The 17,379-nt window shown below is 36.9% G+C and overlaps 1 protein-coding gene across 1 annotated transcript in view; it reads right to left on the bottom strand.

Moving 5' to 3' along the window:
• Window positions 1-1,604: 1,604 nt before the first annotated feature.
• LOC139671441 (uncharacterized) overlaps window positions 1,605-17,379 on the bottom strand; it is a 31,074-nt gene continuing 15,299 nt past the window's right edge. Inside the window, exon 3 of the mRNA XM_071554269.1 lies at window positions 1,605-2,165. Coding sequence (XP_071410370.1) covers window positions 1,605-2,165 — 561 coding nt within the window. The remainder of the gene's footprint in view (window positions 2,166-17,379) is intronic.

The raw sequence follows: 17,379 nt of genomic DNA, 5'->3' as shown, positions 1-17,379 counted from the left end.
ATGCCTTCTATAAACTCTAGCGAAATAGTCTATATTGCTCCATAACAAATAACTTTTTCCAAGGACTGTAAGGGAAGTTTGTAGTTTGAATTCAAATTCAGGGGACTGATAAGAGATGATGACTAGGAATTGACAATACTTTTAGTTTATATGGAAGGACATTTTGAGCTTTGACAGATTCCCTTTGGCAAAATTAGAACTATGTACTATCAAGGTGTACGACCTATTCTTTGGTTCTATGTGGTTCTGTTTAAAAATGTGTCTTTCGTAAGGCAGCACAGCTTTCAGGGATAGGTGCTGAAATAGTAGGGGTAAAAATAGGTGATTTTCCTTTCATTTCTTGATTAGCAGCAAGATATGCAAGCTCATGAATTAAAAGAACAGTTTTCTTGTTTCCTATAAACAACATAAATACTGCTCAATTTTCACACATTCACAGAGTGAATATATCTGGACTTTAAATACTGGAGTATTCCTTGAACTATTTCATTTCCTCACTGCTAGAAAGAATTGTTAGACTCTCTCCAGTGTAGGAGCTTAAAGGAGGCAGCACAGTTTCATATGCTGGCAGTGCAGAAGGAGGCAGATTTCTGGCTTGAGTGACTGAAGTGTCCTGCAGAGGATCTGAACTTTCTTCGCTATAAAGGCATTCCAGCTTTCCACCTTGGATGCCATACAGCAAAAGCTATACCTAATTTATCTTAATTATGAAATTCTGAAACTGGCAGTGTCTTACTGGGTTACTCTTTTACTTTAAGAGACTGGTAATCTCTTACTGTTAACTGTGATACAGAAATATAGATACAAATATTTATATGGCCATTAAGTATGATATGATTCCCCAGTTAGCACTGGAATTAACCTATCAATTCTGTTCTTTTATTCAGATGTTAGAAGAATGTAAACCATAAAGAGTAAAGGGATTTAGTTATTTGCATTTTAATGAGTAAATAAATGTTTCACTGAATAGTTTTGACTGTAAAATAGTGTAGTGATTACCAATCTTTTACATCTATTGTATATAAACTAGGGATATGTATGCTAAATAGTCAAATTGAATATTTATAGAGTGCTGTTTGTCTATAAATATAGAAAACTATCTATTATCACTAAAGATGTTTGTTAAAATTCAGAAGTGGATAAATAATGAATAGTAGCTTATACATTTTTTCTTTTCTTTTTTTGTTTTTTGTTTGTTTGTTTTCTTTTTGTTTTATTCTGCTGAGGACCTGACCCAGACTGAATTCCACTCACTTAGAAATCCTATTTTTCTTTATAGCAAAATATAAAGGGCCTAGTACTTGTAAGATCTTGTACTATCCTGTCTTTCTCCTGTGGTATACGAGTGGTTCTAACAGGTAGATGGGATAAGTGGCTGTGCTGACCAGGCACAGGTTGTCAAGTTGTCTGTGCACATCCATTGGGATTGTGCTCATGTCTGTGTTCCATGAAAACCATACTCAAACTTGCCTTTTCTCATACTCGGGTGTGAGGTTGTTCCATAGGGAGCTGATGTGAATGGATAAAAAGTCCGGCCTCCAGCCTGGACCAGAGGCTATTCTTTCAAAGCTGTGCAAATAAATCCACTAAAACTCTTCCTCAGTTTATCCTGAATTATTTTGTTGTTGTTGTGGTTGTTGTTGTTGTGGTTGTGGTGGTTGTGGTTGTTGTGGTGGTGGTTGTGGTTGTTGTGGTGGTGGTTGTGGTTGTTGTGGTGGTGGTTGTTGTTGTTGTGGTGGTGGTTGTGGTGGTGGTGGTTGTTTTGGTGGTGGTGGTTGTTGTCGTGGCGGTGGTTGTCGTGGCGGTGGTTGCTGTTGTCGTCGTGGTGGTTGTTGTCGTGGTGGTGGTTGTTGTCGCGGTGGTCGCGGTGGTCGCGGTGGTCGCGGTGGTCGCGGTGGTCGCGGTGGTCGCGGTTGTCGTGGTGGTCGCGGTGGTCGTGGTGGTCGCGGTTGTCGTGGTGGTCGTGGTGGTTGTGGTGGTGGTGGTGGTGGTTGTGGTGGTTGTGGTGGTGGTGGTGGTGGTTGTGGTGGTGGTGGTGGTTGTGGTGGTGGTGGTTGTGGTGGTGGTGGTGGTTGTTGTGGTGGTTGTTGTGGTTGTGGTGGTGGTGGTGGTGGTGGTGGTGGTGGTGGTGGTGGTGGTTGTGGTTGTTTTGTTTGGTTTTTACCCTTACTTTAGTACTATAGAACGTAGCCACACAATTTACATTACATTGTTTCATGGGGAGGAACGTGTGTAGTAGTCGGTCTTAAGATTCAGTATTAACTCTGCATAGGGTGGAGCTTACAGAAACACACGTGAAAGAGATAATTCTCATTAATTTTCTTATTACTTGATTTTTATGTATATTATTGATGGTCTTAATTAATTTTGAGCTGTAAATCATGGGAAAGTCCACCCATCTGATTTATTTTTACTGCTGACTTCAAGAAAAATTATATTGCTTCATTTTTTCAGTATTTATGGGAGGTTAGAGTATTTATTCTGCAGTGATAGCTAAAGAAGCTGTTACCAGTACTGTCATCATAAGAAAGACATTGTGAACTATATTTTAGTTAAAATATTTTAGATAGCCTCAATCTACTTATTCTCAGTGCTTTTTAGTATGGTCATGTAACTTATTTTACATCTTTTTATTTCTAAGGAAAAAAAAGTCTTTATAATGCTAACAAAACTTTGCATCTGATAGCCTGAGAAATTTCAATGCTAATAACAGTCAATTACTGATTTATACAGAGATCTTAGAGATTAATATTTACTGAGGTAAAAATGTAATTTTCTGTACCTACATTAGTGTCTGTAATGTAGGAAATACATGTTTTGACAGAAATTTTTAAAGTTGGGATTAACTTCATGTTGTTTATTGGGGCTTTTTTTGCTAGTTTGGGGGGGTGCATTAGAGTTTTCCTCAGCAGAAGATGTTGGCAAACTTCTAGCTTATGTGCTTTGTGAGATTTTGAAGATTTTGTTCATTGTTTCTTTAGGAAAAGAAGAAGTAATGGTGAAAAATTTGCCTTCCCCCTCCCTCACCAAGACATGTTTCTTCAACAAAAAGGAGATAACATTTTCTGTATTGTGGTATATAGAAGAAATTGTATAGCAGGAAATAAAGCCATCATTTGTATTTTCAAAATGGTTCCAGTATTCTATCCACTATTTTCCCACACACACACTAATTTAAGAGACTTTTCAGGAAGCATTCCCCTTATTTTCAGTAAATAATATTTTTCTTTTAATTATGTGTGTGCACGTGTGTTCCTACATGCCTACACTAGAGCAAATCCACTTAGTGCTCTGACCTTGGTTTGTTAATTGTTCAGCAGAACTTTTCAATTGAATTGCCTCAGCTTTATTACAGCTTTGTTCTGTGAAGTTGTGTGTTGGGCTTTCTCTTTTTTCTTTTTTTTTTTTCTATTTTTGTAGCACTCATTAAAGAAGGTTCTACTAATTGTTTATGAGCAGCTCTCCAGGCTGGCAGCTTTCCAGCTCAGGAACTTTAGCAAAACCGTGTGATCCTCAAGTCTCTGTACTGTGATGTTGCAACCTTATAGGCCAAAAATAATAGGTGTCCATTAATCATCCAAACTCATGTAGTGCATCCATCCCCTGTGGTAACCAAGCTCAACCAGAGAAGATGAAAAGGTGACCAATAATACTGTCATTGACACTTGCAATTCATGGTGAGTTCATCCTGTAAGCTGTTCTATCTTAGATTCCTGATGAATTTACCGGATCTTAATCTCTCAGTATTAGACCCTTCTTATCCTACCTTAAATATTTAAGCAATACAAACTTCTGTCATCAAGTTGCATGCTTCTGTGACTGATGCAGGCATGAGTTGCATCTGTAATTATCTTCACAACTTTTCAGCAACTTAAAGTGTATTCTGCTCTTAAAGAAAGAGCTTCAGTCCTATTTCCATGGATTTGTTCCCTTAATGATAAACCCTGACTATCAGGCATAAAAAGGCCCCTACTCTCTTCCTATAAAACAGTTACAGCTGACATATTATTTTATTCAGGTTATCAAACTAAGACTTAGCAAATCAGCCTGTTCCCATTATCAACAGGAAGAACTTTTGTAGTGGGATGACCTTGCTACTAGTCTTTGGATGCCATTTTGTGGACCCTGAGTGCAGTTCTGTGCACGTGTGCTATGATGTAACATGGCTATCTATGCTACCCCGAAAAACAGCAACAAATAGCAGCCATGTTTTCAGCCACAATGCACTAAATTTGGCTAGTATGTCCTTGCAGAGACTAAGTGTCAACATCTACTACACTGCTTTTCTTTTACTCCTTTTCCTAGCACTAGGTCTGATCTAGGTATATTTGATACAGGTGTGTCTGATGTAGGTATATTTATGTCTTAACAGAGGAATTGAGCTTTCACCCTTGTGTTCTGCTCTTGTTAGTGTATGTTTTCTAAGGGGGCATAAGCTGGGCTTTGGCCATTCCCATTGGAATAACTTGGAGTAGAATAGCCTTTTGAGATTCTTTGTTGGATTTCATGAAGCAAAGTAAAATTTTATTCTTTTCCATCTTGTAATACACAAGGTTAAGATCTTCTCTTCATGTTTAATCTTGGTGGTATAGCCAGCATTTTGATTTAGTTATATACTTTTTGAAGGAAAAAAGGAATAGAAAATGTGCTTCCACTTTAGTGACTGCAGCAGAACATGCATAGCTAAAACTATAAAAAATACTGTAGCATCATGTGTGTACCAGAAGGGTAAGGTGTGCACAAAGAACTACTTCCAGGATCTGGTGATCTTAGAAGCATAAATGTATAATTTAGACTTCCCTCATATGCCTTTAGTCGTTACTAAATTCTGTGTTGTATGATAAGTTTGCTGCAGTTAATAATAATAATTAAAACCAATAATAATAACTTACCCCCAAATAAAAACAATGCAGGTGAAGTACAACTCCTACAAAAAATTTTTGGTTTTCAAATATTTGTGTAGTCTGAGTCTTATACACAAAAGCCCTTGACAAACTAATTATCTTTTCTTCTGCCTTATTTCAAAATGTGCTTCTAATACAGCTCATAGCAAGCATATGTTGCAAACAACATCTGAGCCAGATGCCTGACACTTTAGGCATACCCATTAACAACTTTTAATGCATTCAAATGAGACTGTTTGAAACATGTTTGTCTCTTTCTCAAGTTTTAGTCGCTTTCAGCTGAACTAGATGAAGTTAAGGTGAGAAATAATTATGAGCCCAATCTTGTGGGGCAGTTGGAGTACTTAATTTGCACTGACTTCAGGCCATACTGCCAGGGAAAAAAGCCAAAGAAGCAAAATCTAATGAGATCTCAATATGCTAATTAAACATCCCAAGCCGAAGGGTTGATATGTATAAACAAGTGTTGTATTTGACACCGTTGTATTTTATTTTTTGTTTTTCTGAGTATTCCTCTACATCCTTGTGTTGCTTTCAAGTCACCTTTTTTTCAGAACCATCAATAATACTTTTTGAGGGGAAGATGTTTGGGAAATTTTTGCCCTTTTTCATGGGTAATGAGACAATTAACCTGTGTTGCAACAACCTTCAAACTTTTTAAGACTTTTTTTCTTATCAGGTCTAGTAATTCACTTCTATGGAACCTTGATCTATGTGCTTGATATTTTCAATAAAATGGCAAGTCCATGTGGAAACAAATTCAGTGAAGCATCCAGTCATGAACTTGACCTTTTTTTTTTATTCTTCTGGTTTGATAACATTTTTACAATACGTGAAACCATTTTTAACTTAGCCAAAGTGACATTTTTACTTTTTCCATGTACAAACAAAAGTAGAAATGTAATTTCATTGTGCCTTACTTTTCTCATTGGACTGTGTAGACCTTTTCAAATACTTTTTGGATTATCCAAAACAAACAAACATTGTTTTCTTAATTCCTGTAAAATATTTCTGTACTTTTACATAAACGTAAGAAGTCACACAAAAATGTGACTATAACCAACCAACTCTTTCTTCCAAAACCATTGTAATAATGAATAGGGTAATAGAATATGCTTTTATGCAATATTTATAAAGCATATTTTGGACTGCTACTCTCGTAGTATCTTCAAAACATGTCTTGCAAAGTGCTGAGGTATGTGGGGTCTCTGGAGGGCACCTCATCTAATCCTTGCCTATGCTCCCAGGTGGGGTCAGCTAGAGTTTATTGTTCAGAACATTTTCTTTTGGGGTGTTTAATATCTCTTCTAATATTTGATCACCATCATGGCAAAAAGTGTTTCCCCTCTGCCCTCCCTCTCCCCTCCCTCTCCCCTCCCTCTCCCCTCCCTCTCCCCTCCCTCTCCCCTCCCTCTCCCCTCCCTCTCCCCTCCCTCTCCCCCCTCCCCCCCCTTTCCCCCCTCTCCCCCCTCTCCCCCCCCTCTCCCCCCCCTCCCCCCCCTCCCTCCCTCTCCCCTCCCTCTCCCCTCCCCTTTTCTTTTCCTTTTTTTTGATTTTTAGATGTAGTTCTCTGCTATTTTAATTTATGTCTGTTATTGCTTTTCCTTTCACTGTGTACCAATGAGTCAAATCTGTCTCACCTCTTTCTGGAGTACATAAATGTGTGGAGATTCTCCTTGAACTTTCTTCTTATGATGCTAAGCAATCCCAGCTCTCCACATGTGACAGATGATCCAAGACATTAATCAACTTCATGTTCTTAAGTGATGCCATAGAAAATAAAGCTATTTCTATGGCACAGATGGAAAAATTCAATCTTCCTAGAGGACAAAATATCTTATATGTCTATTTTCTTCATTTATGTTTATGCAGTGTCTACAGAACTGTGTTACTTGTCCTGCTGTTTAAAGCTCGACAAACAAAACAAACCTGAGAAAGTATCACCTGATCCACCCTATTCTTTCATGACATTTCCTTTAAAAGAAATGCAGAGCTCATCTATAGGTGACTGAGGACAGAGCTGTTAAACAGGACCTGGCATCCAAGTTACCATCAAGTGGTAAAGAGATTTTGAAATGCCTTAGCGCGCAGATAAAGGGTGGAGACAAAGACATGGGTGGAAACCTTTCAGCAGCATGAGAGGATCTCTCAGCTAACTTTCTGATAACCAGAGAGGGTGATGCAAAGAGGTGGGAATTTGATGCAGCATGCAACTGGGAGGACACTCTTGCCTTTGGTATCAATAAATCATCTTGTTTGTTGTCCTGAGATGCGTCTAAAAGAACAAGGCAATTGACAGGCTTTTTTATATCTATCCAAATACACATCTATATATCTCTCTCCCTTTGGGTCCTGGCATGAAGTGTTATTCTGCCAGTGCAGAGTAGTTGAGCAACTTATCTTCCTTTGGATTCCTGTAACTGTAGTACTGTGGAAGGAGTAGCCATGGAATTCAAAGCTCTTCCTCCTGGCAGGTTCTGTTGCTTTGCTTCATACTTAAGGAGAATCAGAGGAAAATGTTTTCACTTGTTCTGATCATGCTTAAAGATTCCTTTTAATCTCAAAAGAAGCAGAAGGTATTGCTGCTTCTTTTTCTCTTCTCTTCCTCATCTTTAACACACACAGCCTGAAGTCGTGTGTCCATGGTGAATCCATAAAGTGCATACTGTCTCTTTAGGTTTTGCAAATGTGTGCATGGGAAACGGAAGAATTTGTGTGCAGACCCACAAATTTGGGAAAGAATTAGATAAAATGCCAAATTTGGGCTTAGGGGATGCAGCAGCAAACATTTTTGCTGATAAGCCAATAAAATTCCATTCCAAGTGCTTTAATCATCAGGGTTAAAAGACAGTCAAACTGCCGGTGATATTTGTGGCTCTTCCTTCTACAAACCTTTGCAGTGAATATAAAATATTGACTCAGAGACTACAATGCTGGTATTTTGCTACAAACCTTTGTATATGCTTACGAGAGCAATTGCCAATGCAGGTATAAATTTGAGTATCACACAACTCTTTTTCTTTCAGAAACTTTTAGCAGTTTTATCATTCATAACTCTTACTGCATTAGGTATAGATTGTGTTACTGTCTAGCAGCTATACATTCCATGCTGCAATAGAAATTTCACCATTGCAATAATAACATTTCTCCTGAAATTTCTCAAAGATGCAAAGATAAATAGAAATACTAACATTAACACTCTCACATATCTCACAGGACTTTACTTTTGATGACAATTGACATGTAAATTTTACCTCTATTCTTTGGATTTTGCACATTCTTATGCTGAATAAAATCAGATTTTTAAGTTTTATATGAACTTAGTTGTAGATGTGAATTGGCTTGGCTTTAGTATTTGTCTGAATATTTAATATTTTCTTTTTCCTTTCTTCTTTTTTAAGTGATGTATTTTTTTGTTTTTTCATTTCAGCTGAGCTAATATTAACTGTGCAGTAGCAGGATGAGACATAGTTATGGCAAATCCTTCAGTCTTTTGGAAGCATTTCTGAGTTTATGTGAATGTAAGTTAAGTATCCAAGTAAAGAGTAGGGTTAGGCTCAGCTTCCACGTGCAGAAAATGAGAAACAAAGCATCAAATCTCTTACTATATTGAAAAGACAGTAAACACTTCTGATAATATTTTTTTCTGGATAAGAACCATACTTGCTTTTATATTTTTAAATCAGATTGGATATTACAGACAAATCAAGAGGTGTGACTGGTGAAGCTAATAGTTGTGGTAGGTATTTTGTCAGGAGAAGTGTCCAGCATCATAGTGAGGACTTGTGGCAGTGATAGCAAATCAGCATTCACCCTGTAAGGGACGCTGTATAAGTAAAGAATCAAAAACTCTTAGCTGGTTTTGGCTTTCTAGGTGAGATCAAGAAAACAGTAAAATATTAGATATTAATAAGAGTAATGATGTTGTTCTGTCCTGTGTGCTGTGTTGGAAAAGGACCTCTGGCAGTCCTGGTTCTCTCTGTTCCATTTCTCCCCTGTGATGCTCTGTGAAGGGCTCTGAGGTGTTCAAAGTAAATATGTGGCCTCCACAGAAAGAGAACAAAGAAGTACAAGACAGGGCAGAAGAAAGACTAATTCTGCATGGCTAAAGGTAAGAAACTAAAGCTACATTCACCTGTAGTGAAGGAGAAAGATCTATGAGAACAGGAAAAGAAGAAATGGGTACTGTTCCACTCTGGATTTTTAGGCACAAGCTGCCTGGAGCAGTTCTATTTATTTAGGACTTTTAAAAAGTCTACGGTTTGCTATTACTTTGAGTTCACATCCAGAGAAAATGCAGCTATGCTTTATCTAAGAGAATTTCTTTTAATTTGGTGAGAAAAATAAGACATTTTTGCAAAAGAGTTTTACACATAAGAGATAACACATAACCAAAGAAAAGCATTTCACCAAAACACTCAGCAGAAGGAAACACCCACCACAAACAATCTTTAGTGAAACACATGGTTTTAAGTTACCCACAAGAGGAAGAAATAAGTAAAAGAAGAAAACAGATTAAAAGAGTAAAGAAAGAAGAAAGAGAGAAGGGGAGAGAGAAGAGAAAACTAGTTACTGCCAAGATTCAATGGTTCTGACAGCCAGAAGAGCAAAGCTCCACATGGAACTTAATGCTCCCACATTATATGGTTTGGGCAGCGTGGCCACAGCTCCCTAGTGGGATATTCAGGTCATTGACCACTCACCCCTGCCCCTCTACACACACACTGACAGTGTGAATATAGGATTCAGTGAGATTTGAATCCATTATCTCACAGGTACATAAAAAATAATTCTGAGGATTTAGTGTCTCTATCAAAACAGAAACATATTCTGCATATGAGTGGAAGCATTTATTTTTGTAAGGTTTCTCTGATCATCTTCCTCTTTTTGTCTTTAACAGAACTTGACAGGATCAATAGTTCTGTGTCTTTTACATGCTTGTTTCAGATTCTTTAACTGTTTTAGCAGACTTTGGGGGCTGGATTTAGGATTTTGTTAAGCAAAAAATATAAATAGTTTCTTAAGTTCTATTGAAGGATGTGTGGGGTTTCAGTTTTAATTTTTAGGCAACTGACAGTTTGATATATGACTTTTTGATCTGCTGGGGTGCTTTGGTGCTTTGTCTTACCTCTTACTGCTCTCTCAAAGGACTACTTGGAGGTACTTGTAAAGTGGTTTTTTGGTTTTTTTTTTAATATTCACCACACATATTTCATGTTATATTTGATGAAAATTATGACTATTTTTTTGAATATATACCTTCATGCTGTGAGGTTAGAACACACTTGGGAATTGAATTCCAGCCCTTTAACTCCACTGACTCATGGACAGAGATTTCAACTACTGTAAGCTTCCAAGTAATTTTATATCTGTTACAGAGGTGATTAATCTTGAAATTGTGTATACAAATGGCACCTGCATTTCTGAAAGTTATTTGTAGAAGTTGTGAAAAAGATAGTATTTTTCCTATGAAATTCTTGAAGGCCTTAATCATCTTGTCCTCCACAGTTTTGGTATGTCAGCCAAACCCACTCCTTTTCATTCCCTCACAAGAGACCATGACAGTTTAATGTGTTGGAAAATATTATTCCCTACATGCAGATAATCTGGAAGGAAATTTAATATGTACAGGAAGGACAGAAGCTTAGCTAAAAGTTCATTATGTCACTACTACCATTCAGCTAAGTTTATGTTTAAACAGTGATATTTTTCTGATTGCAAGAAGAATTCAACCAACTTGTGGCCTCCCTTTTATTCATACCCATTAATTCAACTATCATGTAAATGTACACCTACAGTGTTTATTTTCCTACAGCCACTCAATTCCTGTGAAATGTGTTATTTTGCCCTATGTTCCTAGAAAGGCCTGCCAAGGCTTCTGTAGTTAATGTTGAAAAGGAGATATTCACTGTGAGAGCATTCTTGCATATTTTGCAACTTTTAAAAGCAATAAATGAAGTATTTTTGTCTGCTGCTTGGTGGTTGGGTTTTTACCCCAAATTTGCCCTTATAGAATGGTTTTGAGATGGAGAGAAAAAGCCTTTTTTAAACTATGGACTCTTAAAAGCAAGATTTTTTTGCCTTTCCAAGAACATACTGAACTTTAAAAGATGCCCACTTTGCTTCTGAAATGGTCTTAATTTCATTTAGTTCTTCAGTGTATCAGCTTAGAAATTAATCAAGGTATCTGCAAAAATCTAAATGCTGCATACTGTGCTGTATTGTGTGGATAAGTAGTTATTTAAGAGAGCTTTTTGTGTTTGGGAAAAGGGAAAAGGCTTAGACTAGTGTTTTATTTTAATGAAGAGCCCAACTTTTTGAAAACTTGTTGCTGTTGACTACTTTCATGTCCAGAAACTGTATGTTGGTTTATAGCAAAAATGAATAGGGATTCAAAAAGCAGATTAAAATCTGGAGGAGAGAAATGTGTAGTAATTTATCTTATATTATTATTATTATTATTATTATTATTATTATTATTATCATTATTATTATCATTATTATCATCATTATTATTATCGTTGTCATCATCATTATCATCATTATCATCATTATTATCATTATTATCATCATTATCATTATTATCATTATTATCATTTTCTCTTTACATTTAGTCTTTGCTTTTTAAGCAGGTGACAGTTGCTTTCCACCATAATGTCATTATTTAATTTTTTAAACTTCAATGTGTGTGTTTAATTCTATTGAAAAAGGCACTTAGTGTAGATTTTTAGTCCAATAAATCAGTGATATATCTGGCCACAGCTCTCTAGATCTCCTTCTATTAATTTCCTAATAAATTAGCATCTAACATAAGTTCTAACAGACTTATCTCTGCTTAATTAGATGTTGGACAGGTATAGATGCCACTTACAGCTCCTCATGTTTCTGGGAGATGAAACACCAGAGTGAGCTGTGGGTTTATTAGAATTTCCTTATTGGGATTAGTGTTTGGCACTGCACTTTGAGAGATTTTCAGTATGAGGGTTGCATTCTTCCTGAATGAGGATTTTATAGGTAAATTCCAAAACATCACATAATTATTCCTATAGGACTTATGCAAAAACTCCAAGTGAAACAAACAAACAAACTAACTAACTAACAAACAAACCCAAAATCAAACCAAACCAAACCAAAAACCCCACAAAACAAACAAACAAACAAAACCAACCAAAAAAAACCCACAAACTTGGAGATTTAACCCTGTCAGATATTCAAAAGAGAGAAGACAATTTTATTCACCAGGGAATTTACTGTCTTGAAAATGTAGTATCATTCCATTTGTTAGAAGGGGGATTCATTCATTCATACAACAGTAACCAAAATCAGTGTGTCAAAGGGTTGCAAGCAAGTTATCTTGGATTTCAAAGTTACTAGTCAGTGGTACTGGTACTGTGCTAATTAATCATGTGATTGCCCATAGATTGTCCACTTCAGGGCTGTATTTAATACCTATAATTTCTGTTGATGTATACTTATTTACAGAGGAATTAATAACTTCTAAGTTTTGTATGGAAAATAACTATGGTGGTAACTTGACCATTTAGAATTGAATTCTGGGAATAGCTTCTCAAATAAGTGAGGGCAAAAGAACTGAAGTCGTATCACTGTGTGTTTGTTTCTTTGCTTGCATTTGAATAAAGGAGTCATCAAAAGGAAATTTAGAGCTGGATAATTAAGTTTCTTTTTGTCTGACTTTTCTTTTTGGAATTGTATATCTTCCCCTCTCTGCTCTTGCAATAAGTAAAAATCTATGAGCAGAGACATTTTTAAAGTAAGAAAATGAAGCAGTAAAAGGGAGTTCTTTTCTCTAATGGTTACTTGCAGGAGGTATGTAGCTGTGATAGTTCTCTTGATTCAGGTTACTGTTGTGTGACTACAAGACAGATTTGAAAAGCATGGCAGGGACACAGTGATTTCACTTTCATAAAAACCCACCTTGAAAACTATGCACCACAACTGCCCAAATTGTCAGTGTCAATTAGGTATTTTGAAGCAACTCCAATAGTAATAAAATCTACAAATCACAGAGTACAACTGGATTTGAATATATTAAACTGATATTGTTTTAGTAGTACTCTTCTGAGAAATTAAAAAGGTAAACTTTTCATTTATTTTTCAATCCATTTTTCTTTGTGTAAATTGGAAAAGGGTGAAATTTGGAATAATTTACGAGGGATATCCTGGCTACACAACCTTCCACAATATTACAACTTATTGTGATACCAAGGGTTACATCTTACTATTGCACGATAAAAGAACACAAATAATAGACATTAAACCAGTCAAAATTCCTACTGGTGATATACTAAATAGCAGAAATTCTTCAGCTACTTTGCTGTTCTTAAAATTTGTTTTATTTTCTTATCATTTGAAGTTATACCTGGGTGAGGAGATCCATAAGAGTAGATGTAGGAGATGAGATTATTGATCTTAAAGCAAGAAAAAGAAAACATGAAATAAAATTTAGGGGAAACTCCATCAAAAGAACCTTTCTATTTCCTGCATCTTCATACTTTTTCTTATTTATTTTTTTATTTATTTTTTAATTTATTTTTCCACAAATGCGGAAATTAGTCCAAATAAGGAAAAAACATATTTATGGGCTTCTGCATGTTTTGCCTGTCGGTTAAAGTGCTATATCAATACTTGAAGATTGCACCAAGGATATTTCTATGACTATCTCACATTGCTGTATTAATGTATAGGATTTTTTTAATAAGTGTTTAACTTTGCAGGAATTAGATCTGTTAGTTCAGTCTTTTCATTCCATTGTCTTACACTGTCTCATAAAATAAAATCTTAAATATTTTATATTTAACAATCGTAATTTTCTTGTATGTATTTTATTAAAATTTGGTTACCAAGTTTATTTCAAATGAACTGCAGATGCTTTTCATCAAAGAGACTTTGTTAAAAACCTTTATTAAACAAACTGCTGGGAAACTGCAAAAATAAAAACCACTAACCCACAACCACACCTACTTTTTAAACAAATATAACGTTCTAAAAGATATATACAAATGTAAATTGAGAGGCAGTTTGAATGTAGCTGTCAACACAAAAATATTGACATGTCTGAGAAGTGAGTTTCAGAGATGCTGGAAGTACTTCTGTCCTGTGCACTCATTCAAAGCTATGGCTGAAAGCACTGGCAGTTTAAATACACATGAAAGGAGGAGCAAAAGTAATTGTGGAATGAGGGAAATTATGAAGAGATTTAAGGGCTTGCACAACAATTCAAGACAATAAACTCTATTTCTATTTTCCCCACACACACGTTTCTATTGGGTCACTGTGTTTTGTAAATAGGATGAGAGCTGCCAGGTGGTGTACAAAGTCACAGTTGAAACGAACTCACAGAACTTAGTGTGAATGCATATGAGTTTTCTCTGGTGGTGTTTTTACTTTTTCTTCTGTCTGTTTAGTTAGTAATCCTTGCCATAGGATGTAGTAGTGTTCAAGAAATCCACTTTCCCCCTTACAGTTAATAACAAGTTGGTGCTAAATATCTCAGGATGATGTGATATTTGTTTAGTACCGGATTACTTTCAGTAAATTAAGCAAACAACAGTTCCTTGGATACTGTTATTTTTATTATTAAATCTTAACAATTGCATGTGAAATTTTTTATCTGAATGCTGATGCTTGGCTCAATGGCTTTGAGGGAGCAGTGCTCTCCCCTCACACCCTTTGTAGAGGGATTGCTAGCTAATAAGTACATTGCTTTGGGTTAGTGAGTGTTTGAGAAGTACAAGAGAAAAGTCTGGATGCTTTGTTGCATCTGAGATCCAGACTAGGTTACAATGCAGTGTTCAACTCCCAGAAAAGTAGTGGAGGATAGAGAATTTTCAATCTATGAAGATCCTTTAACTAAAGTTTACTAGTTAACCCCTGTATGGCTACTTCAAATCTGCATAGGTGTATACATAAATTGCAACTAGATATTAATGCTCAGTCCTAAGCTTTTGCACAAAGGCCATTGTTGAGTAAACTGTGGTAAGGATATAAGTAGCAGTACCTCAGCATGAACCAGCAGTGGGTGTATGTTCTTCCTGGGGGTGTAAAGTGGGGGTCCACAGACACTGTATTAATCTCAGGTGACTTCCATCTCGGGTCAGATAACAAAAATCTCCTTTTCTGTTGAGCTGATTCAATTCTTTTGTTATTCTAAATGAATGAATGAATACTGTTTTCCTCCCTTGATTATGGCTTTGTTTCATTTTTACACAGAAAACAAGCTCCAGCTCTCGAAGAGAGCCTTTAATCACCAGTAATTAGTCATCAGTGGGTTGTTTACATTCCTGGCCTGTACTTTTGAAGCCCCTCTGTCATCCCATCCTTTATGCAGCATTTTTATATCTCAGGATTAGCTCATTCTAAAATGAACTTGTTAACACTGCTGATCACATATACATTATCTGCAATTCACCTTGCAAACAAATTGCTGCCTCACAATTGCATTATGCATCAAATGTAAGAAAATAATGACTATATTTCTCTAAGTGAAATAATCCTGAAAGTGTGCTCTTCTTCCCTTAAGTGTGTACTGAAGTGTGTATCTGGGTTTTCCTTATTATTTTGCTTCTTGTAATGGTTTGCCCCATGGCTTCCTCAGTAACCATTGTATCTAAGGAAGTTACAAGTATTCCACACGTGTCTTCCACGTAGCAGTGGAGGAGTGGTTTTGGTTCTTTCTTCCCGGTCCTGGGCTGAGGAGCTGGAGGGAAGTGGTTGGAGTCTGGTCCCTCCGGTCCCTGGTGGTTCTCCTGTCCTGGGTGAGATTGTTTCATTCTTGTTCCCCTTCCTTGAAGTTTTTAATAGTGTTTGTTTTGATTCATTCGGTTTCTTTAGGTTGGGTTGGTGTCTTCCCTATTTTCCAGCTACTCAATCCCCTTTTCTCCCTTCCCCTCTCCCCTGGGGGGTGAGATCCTGTGTATTGTGTATACAGTGTGGTTTGTAAATGTTAGTAAATATAATTTATTCTTTTTATTCAGTTCAGTTTCTTTAGAGTGCGTTTCTTTTCAGTTTTTTTTTTCCTTTCCTTTGCTGGAAAGGTTCTGAGAGAGGGAAGGGGGGCCAGTCCAGGGTTAGCAACAGCTAGGCCAAACCTGCGACACTTCTCCAGGGCAAAAACACTGTGTAAAGAAAGAATGAGATGAAAATTGCCAACGAGTACAACAGCTGAAAAAACTCCCTTTCTATGTTTCCTTCCTCTCCAGTATGCTGTGGCTTCAGCCACTGAGAAGGGAACTTTAAACAGTATCGCTCTCCCTACAGGTCTAACAGATCTTTCCGTTCTCCTTTTATAGTCATGTTACTAGAGTCAGGAGAGAATTAGGAGCCAAATAATTGTGTGCATCCAGGGAGACAGTAGTATGAGTTTGCAGATAGTTAGGCTGAAGGACTGAGTGAGCTGGTTTGCTGTAAATCTCCTTCATCTATGAGATGTCCAAAGGTGACTTCACAATAGTTGAAGTGAGATGGTACCCTAAAGTATGCTGGTTGCCAATGGCTACAGTGAAAGCAAATTGAATTACTAGCCAAATAAAGTGCTAGGATCTATCTCTTAATCTTTCAGATGGTTCCTCTGCCAATCTATCTCGTAATCTTTCAGATGGTTTTAACTATGCTCATACTACTCTGGTTGAAATTTTTAAATTGCCTGTAACAGATAGGGTGCTCTTGTAGTGGCCTTGGCTGAGATAGAGTTAATTTACTTCATAGCAGCTGCAACAGTACCATGTTTTGGATTGGTGATCATAACAGTATTGTTAGCATGGGGATGCAAAGACTGTGTGTAGTGCTTAAACACTGTCAAGGCCTTTTCTGTTTCTCAGTGTCCCACCACTTTGTAGTATGTCCACAAGAAGTTGGAAAGGCACACAAGCAGGAGAGCTGTTTGGTTGTGTACCCCAACCAAACAAAAATATATTCCACATCATATGATGTCATGTTCAGCAAAAAAGTCTGGTGGAAAGCAGGAGGGTAATACACTCACAGAGTTATGGCCTATATCTTCCCAAGAAACCATTACATGTAATGGAGACCTGTTTTCCTGGAGATAGCTGAACACCTGCCACCCAGAAGCACATGGTGAATGAATTCCTTATTTTGCTCTGCTTGTGTGTTCAGGTTTTGCTTTCTCTATAAAACTGTTTTTATCTCAGCTTACTAGTTTTCTCACTTGTTATCCTTTCCATTCTCTCCAGACCCGAGTGAGCAGCATGGTGGGGCTCAGCTGCCTGTTGGGGCTAACACACAAAAGGGGTTACAGCACGAAAAGGAATAAAGAATAATCAAATCTACATTATACCGAGGTTGCATTTTGCAACATACATAAGTAGGGTTGATATGTTTCTCACCAAGGCTTAACATGACAGCAGAGTGTAAAGTGTTTGGATTTGCCGCACAGTAATTAGTAAAGAATTGCCACTTTGTCTTTCTCTCTACGCTCCATTTAGGCTTTTAATTTGTT

The sequence above is a fragment of the Pithys albifrons genome, chromosome 4 (genome assembly GCF_047495875.1).
Source record: "Pithys albifrons albifrons isolate INPA30051 chromosome 4, PitAlb_v1, whole genome shotgun sequence".
In the NCBI taxonomy this organism is placed as follows: Eukaryota; Metazoa; Chordata; class Aves; order Passeriformes; family Thamnophilidae; genus Pithys; species Pithys albifrons.
This window is presented reverse-complemented; position numbering and strand designations above follow the sequence as displayed.